Below are 18,768 nucleotides of genomic sequence, written 5' to 3'. Positions count from 1 at the left end.
CACAGACGCGCACACGTGCACACACACACAGAGGATGCATGTAGATCGAGCTGGTGAGATCTGCATCAACTCTCTGGCTGTCAGGACTTCCCAAGGTCGGTCTCCTTCTTTTGCTTCTTTTGATCGAGTAACAGTCACGTAAGATGTCGCCCTTGGAAGAAACTAGTTGGAGGGTACAGGGGCTTCCCTATACCTGTTTTAACTTCCTATGAATCTATTATTATTTCAAAATAAAACCTTTAGAAAAGGAATCTGGTCCAAATTTGAAGTAGAATTTAGTCTTCTACTTCTGTCTGGTCCCCCATTGAAGTCATCAGTTGAACTGGCTTGAAGTCACATGTGTCTGAACACTTCGGAAGACTGCCTGAAACTCCTATAGGATATGCACTGAAGGCTTCCAATCTATCTTTAATGTCTCTTATATATATCTTTTTTTTTTTTTTGCCTTAACATTTGTCTCTGCATTTTTGGTAGGATTATTTAGTACTCTTTTTGAATTTCCCAATTTTTTTGCTTGAGCTGAGTTTTATTCTGATTTACATTTTTATTTCAGTTTTTTTTTTTTTTCATTTCCAGAATTTCTAATTTGTTCTCTTTCATAGCTACCCACTATTCTAGTTTTTTTGCGTTTGTTTTATCGTTCTCACAATTTTATGTTCTTCTTAAATCAATCATTCATCTTACTGAAGATAGTCGTTTTAAAATCTTTTCCAGACTGCTCTGTTATTTTAATTTCATCTAGAGTAAATTTGTATCCCAATTCCTGATTTTACTGACTGCCTTCACAGCATCTGTTTTCAAGTTTCCATTTACAGGCTCATTTTAAGGAAGGTATTATCTTTCTCTTTCTTTCTGTGTTCATCCCTCCTTATCCAGCCAATCTGATTCCCTGGGCCCCAGTTTGGATTTCTTACCCTAAGGCAAAACAGGGGTCATCAGGGACCCAGTTACCAAGCCAAAGAGCAGCGGATTCTATTCAGGTCATGAGGTCTCCCTATGGGCCTCAGAGAGCTCTAGGCAACAGTGAGGACCAGCTGTTTTCTCCCTCCCCTCACAGTGGGAGAAGCCCCACCTTACACCTTGGCTTGTAGCAGAGAATCTGACTTCAGCAGCAGAGAGCATGTGTCCAGTCCTTCCTAGTCGGAATTTAGAGAGAAAATTATGTCCTAACGCCTGCCCTAAGGTGTGCCTTGTATGGAATATGTTAATGTAACATACCTAAACTGCTACCAGCTTCCTGCCATCCCAGGAGAATTGAGAAAATACTCAAATCGTATCTGTAGAGTTTAGTTTTTCTCACAAAGCCCCAGCTGAAAATGCCTGCAAGTTTAAACCCTTACCCTACAGAGGCAGGAGTCAGCCTTTGTCCCAATACAGAACCCTACAGGACCAGGGCTTCACTCCCTCTCAGCCCGCGGACATGTTTGCCTTGTTGGTGAACCCTACAGAAGCAGGAGTCAGTCTTTGTCCCAATACAGAGCCCTACAGGACCAGGGCTTCAGTCCCTCTCAGCCCATGGACTTGTTTACCTTGTTTGTGAAACCAGATAGATCTCTTTTCATTCTTGTTTAAGTTTTATCTACTGACTCTGAATTTTTGAAACAGAGAGGGTATCTCATAGGTAAACTCACAGCACAACTTGGCCATGACATGTTAGGGGACAGGACATGTTAGGGGACAGGACATGTTAGGGGGCAGGGCAGTTAGGGGACAGGGCATGTTAGGGGACAGGGCAAGTTGGGGGCAGGGCAAGTTGGGGGCAGGGCATATTGGGGACAGGGCATGTTGGGGACAGGGCATGTTGGGCACAGGGCATGTTGGGCACAGGGCATGTTGGAGGCAGGACATGTTAGGGGACAGGGCATGTTAGGGGGCAGGGCATGTTAGGGGGCAGGGCATGTTAGGGCGCAGGGCATGTTAGGGGGCAGGGCATGTTAGGGGGCAGGGCATTGTGACCAATTGCTTCCTCTCCCCAGTAAAAAAGTCTCCTTGGGATTCCCTGAGAAACTATATATTACTCATTTTCAGTGAATCTGAGTTTCTTTCTTCTCATAGGAGACAAAAACTTAATTACCATCTCTTATATGTAATATGGCGGAGAGGGCCCTAAAACATTCAGTACCTTAGCAGGTGTGTAAGTCCCTCTGCCCTGAAGACAGACAGTCCTGTTTCTATCTTCCCAGGCAACGTGTATTCAGCTGTTTAGTAGCAACATTTACTATTTGGGGCCAATTAAACTGGTTTCGTTTTTATTCGCAACATTGTATACCTTAAAAAGTATCTGTGAGCAAAGCAGGGGCAGGGGTTTGGGGACTACGGCTTCAGGGGACAACTAAGTTAATTGGGAAAATAAAATCTATTAAAAAAATGTTCTGCAACCCACTTTGAAGTGTGGCATCTGGGGTCTTAAACACTAGCAAGCAGCCATCTAAGATGTATCAATGAGTCTTAACCCACCTGGATCAAAGGAGAATGAAGAACACCAAGGACACAAGGCGATTACAAGCCCAAGAGACAGAAAGGGCCACATGAACCAGCGACTACATCATCCTGAGACCAGAAGAACTAGATGGTGCCCGGCCACAACTGATGACTGCCCTGACAGGGAACACAACAGAGAACCCCTGAGGAAGCAGGAGAACAGTGGGATCCAAAAAAAAAAAAACCAAACCCATTGCCGTCGAGTTGATTCCGACTCATAGCGACCCTATAGGACAGAGTAGAACCGCCCCATAGAGTTTCCAAGGAGCGCCTGGCGGATTAGAACTGCTGACCTCTTGGTTAGCAGCCATAGCACTTAACCACTACACCACCAGGGTTTCCAACAGTGGGATGCAGACCCCAAATTCTCATAAAAAGACAAGACTTAACGATCTGAGACTCGAAGGACCCCAGTGATCATGGCCCCCAGACCTTCTGTTGGCCCAGGACAGGAACCATTCCCAAGGCCAACTCATCAGACATGGATTGGACTGGACAATGGGTTGGAGAGAGATGCTCATGAGGAGTGAGCTATTTGCATCAGGTTGACACTTGAGACTATGTTGGCATCTCCTGTCTGGAGGGGAGATGGGAGGGTAGAGGGGGTTAGAAACTGGCAAAATGGTCACGAAAGGAGACACTGGAAGGAGAGAGCAGGCTGACTCATTAGGGGGAGAGTAATTGGCAGTATGTAGTGAGGTGTATGTAAGTTCATATGTGAGAGACTGACTTCTAAGCTTTCACTTAAAGCACAATAAAAATTATTTTTAAAAAAAGTATCTGTGATACCAAATCCTTCAGGAGATATGAGAATAGAATCGACTGCATGGCAGCAGAAGAGGAAACCTGGAGTACAGACTATGGGTAAATCATTTTGATCAAATTCATAAGACCATGACTTAAGGTGCTATTTTGTGTATATGGGCATTTCCACTGCATATAAAGGCTTTAAACCAAAAATACAGCAAGAAAGACAAGTCTTACTCTCTGCTACCCTTAATCACCCCTGAAAAGACTCAAGGTATAGAGATGGAAATAAATACACACTGGCCCGAGAAACTAGGAAGGAAAACACAATCTACAGATCCAAGGAATTTTTGCTAAATCCAGGGCACCTAAGACTTGATTGAGAAAAAAGGTTTCCTCTGGAGTAGTAACAGGGGAAGGAAGTCCTGTGCTGAGGGAAGTGAGGCTATGTCCAGGATCACCGGGAGATGGCGCTGTGTCAAGGACCACCGGGAGAGGGCGCTGTGTCCAGGACCACCGGGAGAGGGCGCTGTATCCAGGACCACCGGGAGAGGGCGCTGTGTCCAGGATCACCGGGAGAGGGCGCTGTGTCCAGGACCACCGGGAGAGGGCGCTGTGTCCAGGACCACCGGGAGAGGGCGCTGTGTCCAGGACCACCGGGAGAGGGCGCTGTGTCCAGGACCACCGGGAGAGGGCGCTGTGTCCAGGATCACCGGGAGAGGGCGCTGTGTCCAGGATCACGGGGAGAGGGCGCTGTGTCCAGGATCACTGGGAGAGGGCGCTATGGTCATCTGGGCAGATCTGCCACGTGTGTAGGACAACAGAGTGCCAGAGCACCAGGGAGCTGTGGCCCACAGAGTCAGTTAAAATTCAGTCTATTCCCCTTCGCCTTTAATGTCTATGCTCATACAGAGTTGTTTTTTTTTTTGTCCCTATAAAGAAGCCTGAGGCATTGCAATCAAAGACAGGCTTATTTAGCTCTACCTGTAATATTTACTGGAGCCCTGGTGGCATAGTGGTTAAGAGCTCAGCTGCTAACCTAAAGGCTGGCAGTTGATCTACCAGCCACTCGTTGGAAACCCTGTGGGGCAGTTCTACCCTGCCCTACAGGGTCACTGTAAGTCAGAATAGACTCGATGGCAATGGGTTTGGGTTTTTTTTAATAATATTTACTAAGACAGGAAAGTAGACATATTAGAAAAATTTTCAGTAACAGCTGACAGAAAGGTAAACCTTTCATCAACCAAAAAATTCACTTGGTGAAACCATTCTACTTCCCAAGCGTTCTAGGTAATTGCAGATTTTACTGAGTCTCCTGGGGAGGCAGACATATAGTTATATTATGAGTTAAACTTTACTTTTTCTGTGTTAAAAAGAAACACTAATATGCAAACACGGACCAATTCTTTTTGGCAGAGTGACTGGGTATTCCTTCTATCTTCTTTCGATGCTTTCTGTATCATTCAATATTTTGCCCATAGAATCCTTCAATATGGCAACTCAAGGCCTAACTCTTTGTTCAGTTCTTTCAGCTTTAAGAAATGCCAAGCATGCGCTTCCCTTTTGGCTTTTTAACTTCAAGTCTTGGCACATTTCATTATAGTACTTGACCCTGGCTTCTGGAGCCACCCTTTGAAATCTTCTGTTTAGCAATTTTATTTCATCATTTCTTCTGTTTGCTCTAGCTACTCTGCATTAAAAGTTTCAGAGTTTCTTCCAACATCCATTTGGTCTTTTTCTTCTGTCTTAGTCATCTAGCATTGCTATAACAGAAATACCACAAGTGGATGGCTTTAACAAAGAGAAGTTTATTTTCTCAAAGTCCAGTAGGCTAGAAGTTCAAATTCAGAGCGCTAGCTCCAGGGGAGGGCTTTCTCCTTCTGTTGGCTCCAGAGGAAGGTCCGTCATCAATCTTCCCTTGGTCTACGACTTCGCAGCACAGGGACTCCAGGTCCAAAGGATGCGCTCTGTTCCTGGCACTGCTTTCTTGGTGGCACGAGAACCCCCACTCTCTGCTCTCATCCCTTTCCTTCTATCTCCTGTAAGATAAAAGGTGGTGCAGGCCATACCCCAGGGAAATTCCCATTACACCGGATCAGGGATGTGACCTTAGTAAGGGTGTTACAATTGCACCCTAATCTTCTTTAACATAATCTAATCTTGCCTCATTAACTGCAGACAGAGATTAGGATCGACAACACATAGAAAAATTACAGTTACGAAATAGAGGACAACCAGACAACACTGGGAATCATGGCCTAACCAAGTTGACACATATTTTGTGAGGACACAACTCAATACATGACATCTTCTTTCCTATCTTTTTAATGAGCTCTTACTTTTTTCATGTCTGATGTCCTTGATGTCTTCCCACAACTCTTCTGGTCTTCATTCTTTAGAGTTCACTGCATCAAATCTATTCTTGAGATGGTCTCTAAATTCATTCCTAGAAATCCATCCTACAGAATTAACAGCATTATAAAGGTATATGTACAATGCTCACTGCAGTTCTATTTGTAATACTGAGAAGGTTACAAAATTTTACTTGTAATTTTGAGACTTTTTCCAGATTAGTCTATAAAATCAATGCAATCCCAATCAAAATCTCTACAGGTCTGTTTTGTTGTTGACATTGTGTTTTGAGTTTATTTTGTGAAACTTGACAATCTGATCCTAAAATGTATGCGGTACTATCAAGACATTAAAGAACAAGGTAGGAGGATCCGCTCTACTGGAAGGAAGTTTAACATATGACTACAGATATTATTAAGGCAGTGTCGTGGTGGATCGAAGACAAAGCAATGGAACAGAATAGAGTACTGAGAAACAAAGTCACTCAAACATGGACATTTAATTTCTGAAAAAGGTGCCACTGCAGAGCAGTGTGAAAAGGATGGGACAATTGTATAGCCATATGGGGGGAATGAAACTTGATATCTACTTGTAAAATCATTTCCACATTAAGCATACATCTAAATGTGAAAAGCAAATAAGAATACAGAAAAACACATTCAGGGTAGGAAAAGAATTCTTTCACAAGAAACAAAAAACACGAGTCATGAAATATTGATAAATTGGAATACATTAAAATGAAGAACTTCTTTTCATCGAAAGACACCGTTAAAAGAATAAAAAGGAAAGCCACAGAATGCGAGATATTTGGAGACATACATCTAATAGAGAACTCCTATATACCTGATATAAAAAAGAACTACAAATCAGTAAGAAAAAGGCAATCCAACAGAAAGCAGACATGAGACACAAACAACCACTTCACCAAAAAAAGAATCCAAAAGGCCAATACGCAGACGGAAAATGCTCAATCTATCAGTCTTCAGAGAAAGGCAAATTCAAACTGTAAGAGACCACTACACACTCTTACAAACCCCTAGCGGGAAGGTAAATATGTATAGCCACTCTGGAAAACAGGCAGCATTATCTTCTATAATTTAAACTACACTCTTTGACCCAGGGATTCTCTTTCTAAAGTATATATATCAAAAGAACTGTGGACATGTGTGCGCCGAAGGAAACGTACAGTCACAACAGCTAGGAAACACCCCAAGTGCGTAACTACATTTACATTTAGAAAGCACACCTACACAGTCCCACTCTGAAGAAAAGGAAGGAAGCCAGCAGCACAAAGGACGGCGGTGGCGATCTTCTGAGGGAAGAGAGGAAGGGAGCACTCATGTGCTGGCCACGTTCTTCGTGACCTGGGTGGCAGTTACAGGAGGATTTGCTCTGAGGTAACTCTCTGACTTACGCATTTATGCTTTACCCACTTTCCTACGTCTTTGTTACACTTCACAGGAGGAAGAAAAAAAAAGGTTGCAAATATCTAATCTTAGCTATGGTGCCAGCTGCTAGTTACACACTATCAGTTAAATTACTTCTCGGTTTCCATTCACTAGCTTGAAAATGCAGAGCTTTTTCCTATCTGATGCTATGTTGAATATACAATTAAATGATAACAAATTGTTCTGAAAAGTTAGAATATTAAATGCCAAGTATATTACACTCTCAAATTGAGGTTCTTCAAACGTATATACACACACACACATACACACTTTAGAGAAGTATAACTACTCTTTGGAAAAAATGTTATTAATAAAGATAATACCTGGGAATTAAGTAACTGACCTGTCAAAATAATCTCCTATTTGATTATCAACAGCCGTACCACGTTTTAGAGCGGTAAATTTCCTGCGAGATGTTTATTAGAGAAACTCCAAGCTTACCTCTCTGTTGGGTGTACCTTCGTCAAGTTGCTCTGTAAACGAAGGCGTCCTGCTTCTGGTTCTTGTTGGTGTTGAAGAATTGGAGGACGCCTAGATTAAAAAATCATTGCACAAATTAGAAAGACTACACTGACCAGTGCACCGTGTGCTGAATGGTCCTTCTCCCAGTTGATGCCCAAAGAAGCCAATGAAAGAAAGGAAAAGAGCAAACACATGAGAAGAAGAAACGGCTAACTAGAACACGATCAACTAGAAGACCCAGGCCATCTACTGGGTCCTTGGCCTGACTCTGCCACCAACCAGAATTACGATCTTAGCAAAAATTAACTTGTTAAGGGCTGTGTGTTCTCAAACATAAAATAAGGTTGTAACACCAGCATAAGACGATAATACAAAAGGAAAGTAACACTGGGTGATGGACAGATGGAATCTGTATTATCTCCACAGCTTCTCTGTAAATCATAATTATTCCAAAATAAAAAGTTTATTAAAAAAAAAAAAAGGTGTCCAGAGACTACATCAGCCTGAGACCAGAAGAACTAGATGGTGCCCGGCTACCACCAATGACTGTCCTGACAAGAAACACAACGAGAACCCCTGAGGGAGCAGGAGAGCAATGGGATGCAGACCTCAAATTCTCATAAAAAGACCAGACTTAATGGTCTGACTGAGACTAGAGGGACCCTGGAGGTCACGGTCCCCATACCTTCTGTTAGCCCAAGACAAGAGCCATTCCCAAAGCCAACTCTTGAGACAGGGATTGGACTGGACTAAGGGATAGAAAACGATACTGGTGAAGAGTGAGCTTCCTGGATCAAGTAGACACATGAGACTACGTGGGCAGCTCCTGTCTGGAGGGGAGATGACAGGGCAGAGGGGTCAGAAGCTGCCCGGATGGACATGAAAATAGCGGAAGGAAGGAGTGTGCTGTCTCACTAGGGGGAGAGCAACTAGGAGTATATAGTAAGGTGTATATAAATTTTTGTGTGAGAGACTGACTTGATTTGTAAACTTTCACTTAAACCACGATAAAAATTAAAAAAAAAAAAAACAGGTTGTCAATTCAATCTTTAAGGTCCCTTCTGGCTCCATACTGTGAAATGCACAGGCAAAGAGCACCTCCCCACCTCTCAAATCAAGGGCCTTGCTTTCAGCCTACCTTGTACACCCCAGCTGGATACTGAGATGCCAGTTCATTCAGTTCTGTAACGAGCAGCCTGGCTCCTTTAATCTGCAGTATAAAAACCCGACAACAGGGGCTCGAACAGGTAATTATACACCAATGTTTACTGCAACATTATTCACAGTAGCCAAAAGGTGGAAATAACCCACGTGTCCACCAACAGGTGAATGGATAAATAAAATGTGCTACATCCATATAAAGGAACATGATCAGGTCGTAAAGAGAAATTCAGTCCTGATACATGCAAAGATGTGGACGAACCTTGAAAACATGCTCAGTGACATGAGTCAGACACCACAGGGTAACGACCTAGTATGTCTTAGTCTTGAAGTTCCACCGAAACCTGTTCAACATCACAACACACAAGCGTCCGTTGGCAGATGGGTGATGGCTGCGCTTCAGTTACGTCGGCAGGGAATCGAGCCAGGTCTCCTGCGTGGAAGGAGAGAATTCTACGACCGAACCACCACTGGTCTCTACTTAATACTTACGCTATATTAAAAATCCGAATGTCACACAGAAGAGAAAAGTAAAAAAAAAAAAAAAACTAAGAGAAAATACAAGAGTCCATTTCTATAATCTCGGAATGGGAAAAAGATTTCTATATCAAAAGTAGAAACCAAAAGGAATAGTTTACTTGTGAGGAGAGAAAAAGCATCTACAAAATATGGGAAAAGTTCAATAACCATTTTTCAATAAACACCTCTTGTAAACACAGAAGTTAGAACTCAGAAAACTCACTAACCCAGTCGTCTTTTCAAGATCAAAATGACAATAGTAACTCTAAACCAGAGATGACTTGTTTATCGGGCAGTGAGTCTAACTCAATTGGGAAGAAATGAGGGCCTTAGCCCTACAACTACAAGGAACTGAATTCTACCATGACCACACGAGCTCAGAAGAGGACCCTGAGCTGCAGACAAGAATGCAGCCTGGGTGACACCTTGATTTCAGTGTTGTGAGACCCTAAAGGAGAACCCAGTCACTCCATATCAGAATTCTGACCTTACAGAACTGTGAAATAATAAATGGGTGTTGTTTTAAGCCACTAAGTTTGTGGTAATTTGTTATGCAACCTTAGGAAACAAATACAGTCACCTTTTTGGGGGGAACAGTAAGCCTTGAATGTCTTGTCCCTATGCCATGATTTTTCACTATCATTCAAAACTCTACTCAGGTGCCACCCTGACCCTCTCCAGGAACGTCTTCCTATTTACAACCACAACACCCTGAGCACACCACCGTCACACCGGGAGTCCTTGTCTCCTCCCCCCACGGTACAGGGGTCCCAACTACCCTTCGAGACAAACGCAGTACCCAGCACAGCACCTGGCGCTTGGCAGACGCTGTTAAACAAATAAACGCTCTGCCATTACAAAGCGCTTCCACACACTTGACCTCTCTTGAGTCTCACAACCAACCTGAAAGGTAAGCAAGACAGGTGTTATCATTTCCCACTTCCTGACGAGAAAATAAGCAGCTCAGAACGCTCACGTAGCTTGCCCAGGTTACACACTGCAGGAACTGGGTTAGCACACAGGTCTTGACTCCTCCATCCACTTTCCCAGTATTCTTTAGATCAGTGTTTCTCAGATTTTTTTGTTCTTGTTGTTATTGTTGGGACCCACAGTAAAAAAACAAACAAAAAAAACCTACCTGTTATGAATTGAATTGTATCCCCCAAAAATGTGTGTCAACTTGGCCAGTCCATGATGCCCAGTATTGTGTCACTGTCCACCATTTTGCCATGTGATATAATTTTCCTATGTGTTGTGAATCCTGCCTCTACGATGTTAATAAGGTGGGATTATCGGAAGATATGTTAATGAGGCAGGATTCAATTTACAAGATTAGTTTGTATCTTAAGCCAATCTCTTTTGAGATATAAAAGATATAACCAAAGAGACACAAGGACCTCATACCACCAGGGAAGAAGAGCCAGGATCACATGCGTCCTTTGGACCCAGGCTCCTGCACCAAGAAGCTCCTTGACCAGGAAGATTAATGACAAGGACTTTCCCCCAGAGCAGACAGGGAGAGAAAGCCTTCCCTGGGAGCAGGTACCCTGAATTTGGACTTCTAGCCTCCTAAACTGTGAGAGAATAACTTGCCGTTTGTTAAAGCCACTCACTTGTGGTATTTTTGTTATAACAGCCCTAGGCGACTAAGACACCACCCATTTCACACACACACACACACACACACACACACACAACAAAACCCACTGCTGTTGAGTCAATTCCGACTCAAAGCGACCCTACAGGACAGAGTAGAACTGTCCCATAGGGTTTCCAGGGAACAGCTGGTGGATTTGAACTGCCAACCTTTCGCTTAGCAGCCGAGCTCTTAACCACTGCGCCACTAGGGCTCCTACTGCTCACAGAAGAGTCATTGAATTTGTATGCCAAAGAGAGTCAACCTTCTGGAACCCAAACAGATCCCCAAGATGAAGACAGAAATAACTACCAAATACACTGAGCAACCTGCTTGGAGGAGTAAGGGGTCCAATACCAAAAAACAAAGATGGTGCCATCAAGTTGAGTCCGACTCACAAGAACTCAAAGGACAGAGCAGAACTGCCCCACAGGGTTTCCCAGGAGTGCCTGGTGGATTCAAATTGCCGACCTTCTGGTTAGCAGCTGAGCTCTAAATCACTGCACCACCAGGGCTCCACGGTGGGGGTTAATACCACAGAGCAGCTGGGTCACAATATACTTCAGTTGCCCAAAGCAGTCCCAGTACATGCCAGTTTATGTTCCAAGATAATTATTAGTAGCCTACCCTTTCACTCTCAAGAATGTATAGATGATAAATTTTATCATCGCCTTTCAAAGCAGAGCCCTCTTTATTTCAGCTGGCAGAGGAGAGATTCCTACCTGCCTGTTCCCATACACCCCCGCCCCACACACACACATTCACACAAACAAACATACTTAGTTCTCCACACAGAGGAGCAACAGCTAGGAGCAGTGGAAGCCTATACCAGTTATCTAAATAAATCAACCTGCACTCATTCATAAACATAAATTAACAATCAATAAAATCATGTTATTTTCCTAAAGAAAAATAAGATGACCACAATGAAAACATAACAAGTGACGATAGAAAAATCAAATAAGTCAAAGAACAGAGCTTATCAAAGTACAGACAAATCAAAGTATAGATAACACCTATCCTCTCAGTTTTGAGACGCTCTGGTTTCCATAAAACTGCTCCTGAAACCTAAAACAAAGCCACAAGCATAGCACAGCAGTTAGAAGTATGGGCTCTACACTATTCACAAAAGCCAAAAGGTGGAAACAACCTAAATGGGGTCGGGGCTGGGGCGGGGGGGTGGGGAGTCACTGCTTAGGGGGCACTGAGCTTCTGTTGGGGTGACGGAAAAATTTAGAAACAGATAGTGATGGCTGTACAACATGATGAACGTAATTATGTGAACCGTACACATAAAAAATGTTGAAATGACAAATGTTTTGTTATATACATAATCACAATTAAAAAAAAAAAGGCACGAACTTTAGAGTCAGACTACTTGCATTCACATCTCAGCTTTACCACTTACTAGCTGTGTACCATGAACAAGCTACTTAACCTCTCTCAGCCTCAGTTTTTTATCCGTAAACTGGGCTGATATTAGTCCACACCTTATAAACTGTATATATAAACTACATAATGTATGAAATGAACTGAGAAAAGTACTTGGCCCAAAATAATTACTGGAAACGCTGACTAGTGTTATTATTAGTAGAAATTTAAAATATTATTACTAAAATAAATTCAATAGAAATTGAAATAAAAATTTGAAGAAATCTCTCAAAACAGAACAGAAAATGATGAAATATATAAAACCAAAAAAAAAAAAAGGATTAATCTAGAAAGAGTAATAACAGTTCCAGGAAAAAAATATTGAGAGGGGTTAAGGGGAAAAAAAGCAGGACTACTATAAGTAGAAATTTTAGAAAATCAAGAAAAAAGAAAAGATTCAAAAATCAGGTTAACTCCCAATGAGGAAAACAAGAGCAGTGTTGAAATCAGACTTCTCCCCTACACATCATGTTAGAAGATAACAGAGAAATACCTTCAAAGGTTGAGGGAAATTTACCTTCAACCTAGAATTTTATACCCCACCAAATAAATGTTGAGGTGAAATGAGATTTTCAGATATTAAAAGATTCGAAAGGGTTGTCTCCCAGATAGCCTTTCTGAAAAACATTTTTCAAGATATAGACCAGCAAGTCAACACAGGATTATGGAATTAACCCAGAAATGCAATGTAAGGAAATCCCAGAATGAGAGCTGGACAGTAGGCCTAGAAAGAAGTCAACCACATTAAAGTACTGGCTGGTTGAATAATATGATCAAGTGACTGGAAGATTTTTAGTGATATGGTAAAGAAAACATACATTTCTTCTGTTGACAAGGCAACGAATTTTAAAAACTCCAGGAAAAACAAAAGGCAATTCAAGAACATCATACTTCAAATATGCAAAACTGAACTCTGGAATGCTCTGGAATAACTGATGCGAGAAAAGAGGCTCTGGCCTTGACACTTAAGCAGTCCCCTTCAAATGCCCCGGTACGCACGTAACATGTAATTCTCTTCATAACTCCAAACATACGACCTGCTTTACAGACAACAATATCCATATAATGACAATATTTAACTACTGTTCACTGGCTTTTTGATTTTCAGACTCGACCATAAACAAAGCGGCAAAGGCATTTCTAGTCATAGAAAAGAATATAAGCAATGATGAGATAAAACTATGTAACTAACTTAACCTGGTTAAAGTGACAAATGGAAGAACTGAAAAGAGCTAGAGGAAATGACAAGCCATTAATTTCTTCATTTTACAAATGCCAAGTCAAGAAATACTGCCTCATGTTCATGAATCAAGAATTAAAAATGACAACAAATAAAATTTAAATTAGAAAGCTCAGAAGACATTTTCAAGCTAATGAAAAATGCTTACAGTTGACAAATCAAAGTACAGCTGTAAGCATTTAGAATGTAGGTGAGTCAAAAACAAACACCAGACTCGCTGGCCTGACAGGGACTGGAGAAACCCCGAGCTACGGCCCCCGGACACCCTTCAGCTCAGTAATGCGGTCACTCCTGAGGTTCACCCTACAGCCAAGGATTGAACAGTCCCATGGAAAAAAACAAGACGACTAAAGGAGTGCACCAGCCCTGGGGTAGGGACTGGAAGGCAAGAGCGAACAGGAAAACCGGTAATAGGGAACCCAGGGTTGAGAAGGGAGAGTACTGACATGTCATGGGATCGTTAACCAATGTCATACAACAATGTGTGTACTGTTTGATGAGAAACTAGTTTGTTCTGTAAACCTTCATCTGAAGAACAATTAAAAAAAAAAATGTAGAGTTAGTTACAGAGGCAACCACCAGAAAAACAGAAACTAGAAATGGTCTAATGAATGGCAAATGAGAAGAGCAAAAAAGTATTTTTGCATTTCATTTTATAACCTTCTATACCATTTTTTTTTTTTATACCATACAAACAAAACCCTGGTAGTGTAGTAAAGCGCTACGGCTGAAAACCAAGAGGTGGGCACCTGGAATCCTCCAGGCACTCCTTGGAAACTCTATGGGGCAGGTCTATTCTGTCCTATAGGGTTGCTATGAGTCAGAATCAACTTAATGGCAGTGGGGTTTTTGTTTTGTTTTTGTTTTTTTTGTAAATACTATATAGACAGGGGCCCTGGTGGCACAGTGCCTAAGAGCTCAGGCTGGTAACCAAGAGACGGGCAGTTTGAACCCACCAGCCACTCCTTGGAAACCCTACAGGCAGTTCTACTCTGTCCTACAAGGTCGTTATGAGTCAGTAATTGACTCGACAGCAACGGGGTTTTTATATCACATTATTTGAATTTTTACCTCCATATGAATCAAAAAATAACTGAAAATCTTCAAGTTTTAGTATTATTTTAAAAATGCTGACTTTGTTTCAAAAAATGTTTATTCATATAATACATATATCCCCAAAAATTAGTATGTATATTATTATTTAATGTCTTTTATTGAATCATCTCTGTAAGAAATTAAAAAATCTAAAATACGTATTTGCTGTTAAAAGTGTTCAGTGAATCTTGATTTAAAACTCTTTAAAATTTATTTTTAATTAGTTTTAATCATCAGAGAGCTGGGCAATTGATGACTGAATGTCCACCAGCCCCACTGCCGTCCAGCAGGTTCCGACTCAGTGACCCCACCGGTATCCGAGGCTGTGAATCTCTACGGAAGCCGCCACATTCTTCTCCTGCGGAGCCAGCAGTGGTTTTGAACCACCTGCCTTTCGGTTAGCAGTCCATCGCTTTAACCACTGCGCCACCAGGGCTCCTTAATATCCTCCAAGGAGTGGTTCAAATAATCTTAGCATCAACCAAACAGAAGTTATCGGAAGCCACTAGAAGGCTGTTTTGTTTTGGTTTAAATGCTTTCAATACCTTAAAGAATTCTATACAATATCAGTATTATTGCTGGAAAATTTTGTGAATATTGTGATGCAAATGGCTTATTTATTTATTCCAGAACTGCCTACACGTGATAACTCACCCTACTTTAAACACCTCTCAGGCAATCTCCTCTACGGAATGCAAGCTAAGGAGAAAGAATGCACCAAAAAGCCCTCGAGGACTCAAAACAAATGACTCCACATTAGTGTTAACACTGAAGTACACTAAAGAATTCCTTAGGTACTTGCCCTTGTTTTACACAAAATGTCAGAAGTCTGTGTATCTTGTTACTAAGCCCAAAACAGTTCAGAAGCAGGGAGAAAAAAGACACATGGCAGACAAGGGAGGTTTCAAAATAACTACAAAAAGTAGAACAGTGACTCAGGGGGAGAGTAAGTGGGAGTACGGAGTAAGGTGTATATAAGCTTATATGTGACAAACTGACGATTTGTAAACTTTCACTTAAAGTACAATAAAAAATATTTAAAAAAAAAAAAGAACAGGATCAGACCAACCCTCTGGAGTGGGTAAAACGGGACTGCCTCTCAAACCCCATTAAATCCAGAGGGCATGGTGCCTCCAACAAAGAATAACTTATCCTCAAAAATGATGCCCCTGTGTCAGAAGAAGAGAATATCATACACATTCGAGATCCTTTGCTTAGGAAAGGATGTATGTAATCTGTTGCAAAAAAAAGCATTTTTTGTTGTTGTTGTTTCGTATTGTTTTTGTTTTTTAGTTAGTGCTTGAAAGAAATCCTTAACTCTCTGAAAACAATTATCCGGAACTTTTCTTTCCTGAGGGGCTCAGAATAGCTGAGGACCTAGGACCAGAACAGAACCAAGTTTCTACCAGTAGGTGACTGACAACTTATTTTTTACTTCTTGGTAAATACACATATATTCAAGAATGTGAATATATCAAAGAGGATTGTTTTAACCTTTGGACACAAAGTGTTTTATTTGATACCGATGACCCTCTCACTAAAGATAAGCCGATCCAACAGTACTAAACTGAAGAAACAGGGAGTTCTACCTTGGCCTGTGACTACCTTTACTGTTATTACTACTAAGCACCTTTCTTCCCACTGCAAAAAAGCAATTCATTTTCATGAAAAAAAACTAACATTACAGGTCAGGAACAGAACACTCGTGGCTCACGAGCACCGTAAGGGCATCTCCTTCCTGAATACTTTCACTAAGGATGTATGTAAACTCACATATAGACACGTTTTCCCACAAAGCTGTGATCACGTGTTACATGTGGCTTTTTACGTGTGGCTACTAACACAAACATCTTTCTGTGTTACCAAGTTTCCTGTGATTTCTAACAATGGGTGAATGGCATTGGGCAAGCTACTTCAATTCTCTGGGCCTCGTTTTTCCATGGATAAAAGAGGAAGGACAGGATTATCTACCCGATAGGTTTGTTCGAGAACTGCTGGACATTTTTAGCAAGCTTCTACCTAACATTGAAATGAAAACCTACATAGCTGTGTTTTAACACACCCTAAATTACTTTCTTTGAATAAATTTCTAGAAGTGACATCGTGGATCAGTGATATCGTGCAAGTTTACAAGTGTAACTGCCTTACATTCACTAACCTGTCCATTTCCCTCTCCATCTCTGCCTCATTTTTCTTAAGCGTCCTGTAAAGTTAAAAAGTCTACAGTAAATCACATAAAATGAAAATCTTTACTATTTAAGTTTTGATCTCTATTTGCACTTTACTTGGAAGAACGAGCAGACCTTCGGTGCCACATTGCAATGTCTTTCGCAAGCACTGTTCTAGTCCACACAAATTAAATTTTAAGAGAACAATTTTCCAACTCGTCTCAGAATAAACTCAGCGCAACAGCTGCTTCAACACAAAATAAATGTTATGTAAAAAAATTATTAAAAATGCCACCGATTAAGTCAAAACTCATGCTTTATTGTAACAGCAGGCAAAGACCAAAAACCAAGCCCACAGCTGTGAAGTCCAGTCCGACCCACAGCGACCCTACAGGACAAAGCAGAACTGCCGCCTAGGGTTTCCAAGGCTGTCATCTTCGCGGAAGCAGACTATCACGTCTTTCTCCGCTGGTGGATTGGAACCACCGACCTTTTACTTAGCAGCCGAGCGCTTGGGCCAATGCGCCACCAGGGCTCCTAGACAAAGACCAAAACCAAACACCAAACTCGCTGCTGTGGAGTCGATTCCGACTCCCAGCGACCAGAAACCCTAAAACTGAAAGAAAGGTTTGCGCAATCGGTGAAGGAGGCCTTCGAGGAACTTCGGCGGGAGCCCCGCCGACGACGCCCCGGCCGACAGCACCCGCCGAGATCACGTGCTGACGCGTCAGAACGCGTAGGCTGACAACTTCGGGGGCTGCTTCCCAAAGCCGCCAAGCTGCCCCCTGCCCCGTAAACGGTCGCTTCCTGCAGCCTCGGGCCCGAGCACCCGCAGACGGCAGCAGAGCGCGCAGGGCCGCAGGCCGGCGAGGAAGCCGGAGGCGGAAGGCGGAGCACCGCGCTCAGGGCGCGCCGGGCTCGACCCAGCTCCGCGCAGCGACGCCTGGTGCCCGGCTCGGCCGCTGGACGCCCGCCACCGCCGCCTCCCCACGTCCCCGCTCCTGCCGGGGGCCTGGGGCCGAGGGCGCGACCCCGGTCCTCCCTGCGGGGCCGGGCTTGGGGGCGAGGGCGGCCGCGCGGTGGGTCACTTCGGGGCGGGGATGGCAGAGGGGCGCCGGCTCGGAGAGCAACCATTAGAAGGGACTCCCCTCCGCGCTCACCCACCAGCTGGGACCTCGGGTGGGTAGGCGTCGTCCAGGGAGCCGGGACCTGGGCTAGAGCATCAGGGAACCCCGACGGAGCTCAGCTGTCAGCTCGGGCCCGCCCACCCCAGCCCCGGTCCCAGGCCCGGTCCCAGCCCCGGCCCCCTCGTTCCCGGACCGAGTGCCGCGAGGGCGGCGCCGGGCTCAGGGGTGAGGGGACCCGGGTCTCCGTGCGCGCCCTCCCGGCCCGGGCCTTGGGGAGGTCCTAGGGTCAGGGTCACGGGTCAGGACGGAGCTGCCCTCCCTCTCACCCCCGAGCCGGGTCAAGGGGCGTCGGGCACCAGGGAAGGAGAGCGGCGGCCATCGTACCTGAGGTGGGGCCAGCGCCTGCTGCAGCTGCTGCTGCTCCTCGCTGATCTTCTGCTTCAGTTTCTTGAACATGGCGCAGCGCGGGGTCCCGAGCGTGAACGAGACCTGAGGGTGCGCGCCGGGGAGTCACCTTTCTACACCAGGGGCTGCGGGGGCCGGGCCTCGCCGCCTCCTCCCTGGGCTCGCAGGCAGGGCGGGACGCTCGTCCCACAGGTGTCGGCGTCGCCGCCGCCGCGTCTCTTCCTCCCGGGTGCCACCGGCCGGCCTCGGCCCCCCATCCAGCCCCGGCGGCGGCGGCGACAACGGCAGCAGGTGAACGGTGCGCCCAGGGCGCCTGCGCGGCCGACGTGGAGCTCGCGACGGGGCCCTACGGGGGGCCGTAGGGGACAAGGCTCCCGCACATGCGCGCTGACGGGACCCTACGGGGGGCCGCAGGGGACAAGGCTCCCGCACATGCGCGCTGACGGGACCCTACGGGCGGCCGCAGGGGACAAGGCTCCCGCACATGCGCGCTGAC

At 44.2% G+C, this 18,768-nt stretch overlaps 1 protein-coding gene across 16 annotated transcripts in view; it reads right to left on the bottom strand.

The window, feature by feature from the left end:
* Window positions 1–18,508, bottom strand: part of GOLGA4 (golgin A4) — a 136,863-nt gene extending 118,355 nt beyond the window's left edge. For 3 of the 16 annotated variants that reach the window (XM_064277472.1, XM_064277475.1, XM_064277469.1), the window contains exons 1-3: window positions 18,252–18,507; window positions 8,629–8,700; window positions 7,470–7,559 (exon numbers count right to left, since the gene is read on the bottom strand). In XM_064277472.1, the coding sequence (XP_064133542.1) occupies window positions 7,470–7,559; window positions 8,629–8,700; window positions 18,252–18,323 (234 nt within the window). In that variant the 5' untranslated portion in view covers window positions 18,324–18,507. Of the gene's footprint in view, window positions 1–2,457; window positions 2,562–5,567; window positions 5,681–7,469; window positions 7,560–8,628; window positions 8,701–18,251 lie in introns of those variants that run through there. The other 13 variants (XM_064277468.1, XM_064277470.1, XM_064277471.1 and 10 more) reach the window with 8 other exon arrangements.
* Window positions 18,509–18,768: the final 260 nt, after the last annotated feature.

This window comes from Loxodonta africana, chromosome 27 (assembly GCF_030014295.1).
Source record: "Loxodonta africana isolate mLoxAfr1 chromosome 27, mLoxAfr1.hap2, whole genome shotgun sequence".
Lineage (NCBI taxonomy): Eukaryota > Metazoa > Chordata > Mammalia > Proboscidea > Elephantidae > Loxodonta > Loxodonta africana.
This window is presented reverse-complemented; position numbering and strand designations above follow the sequence as displayed.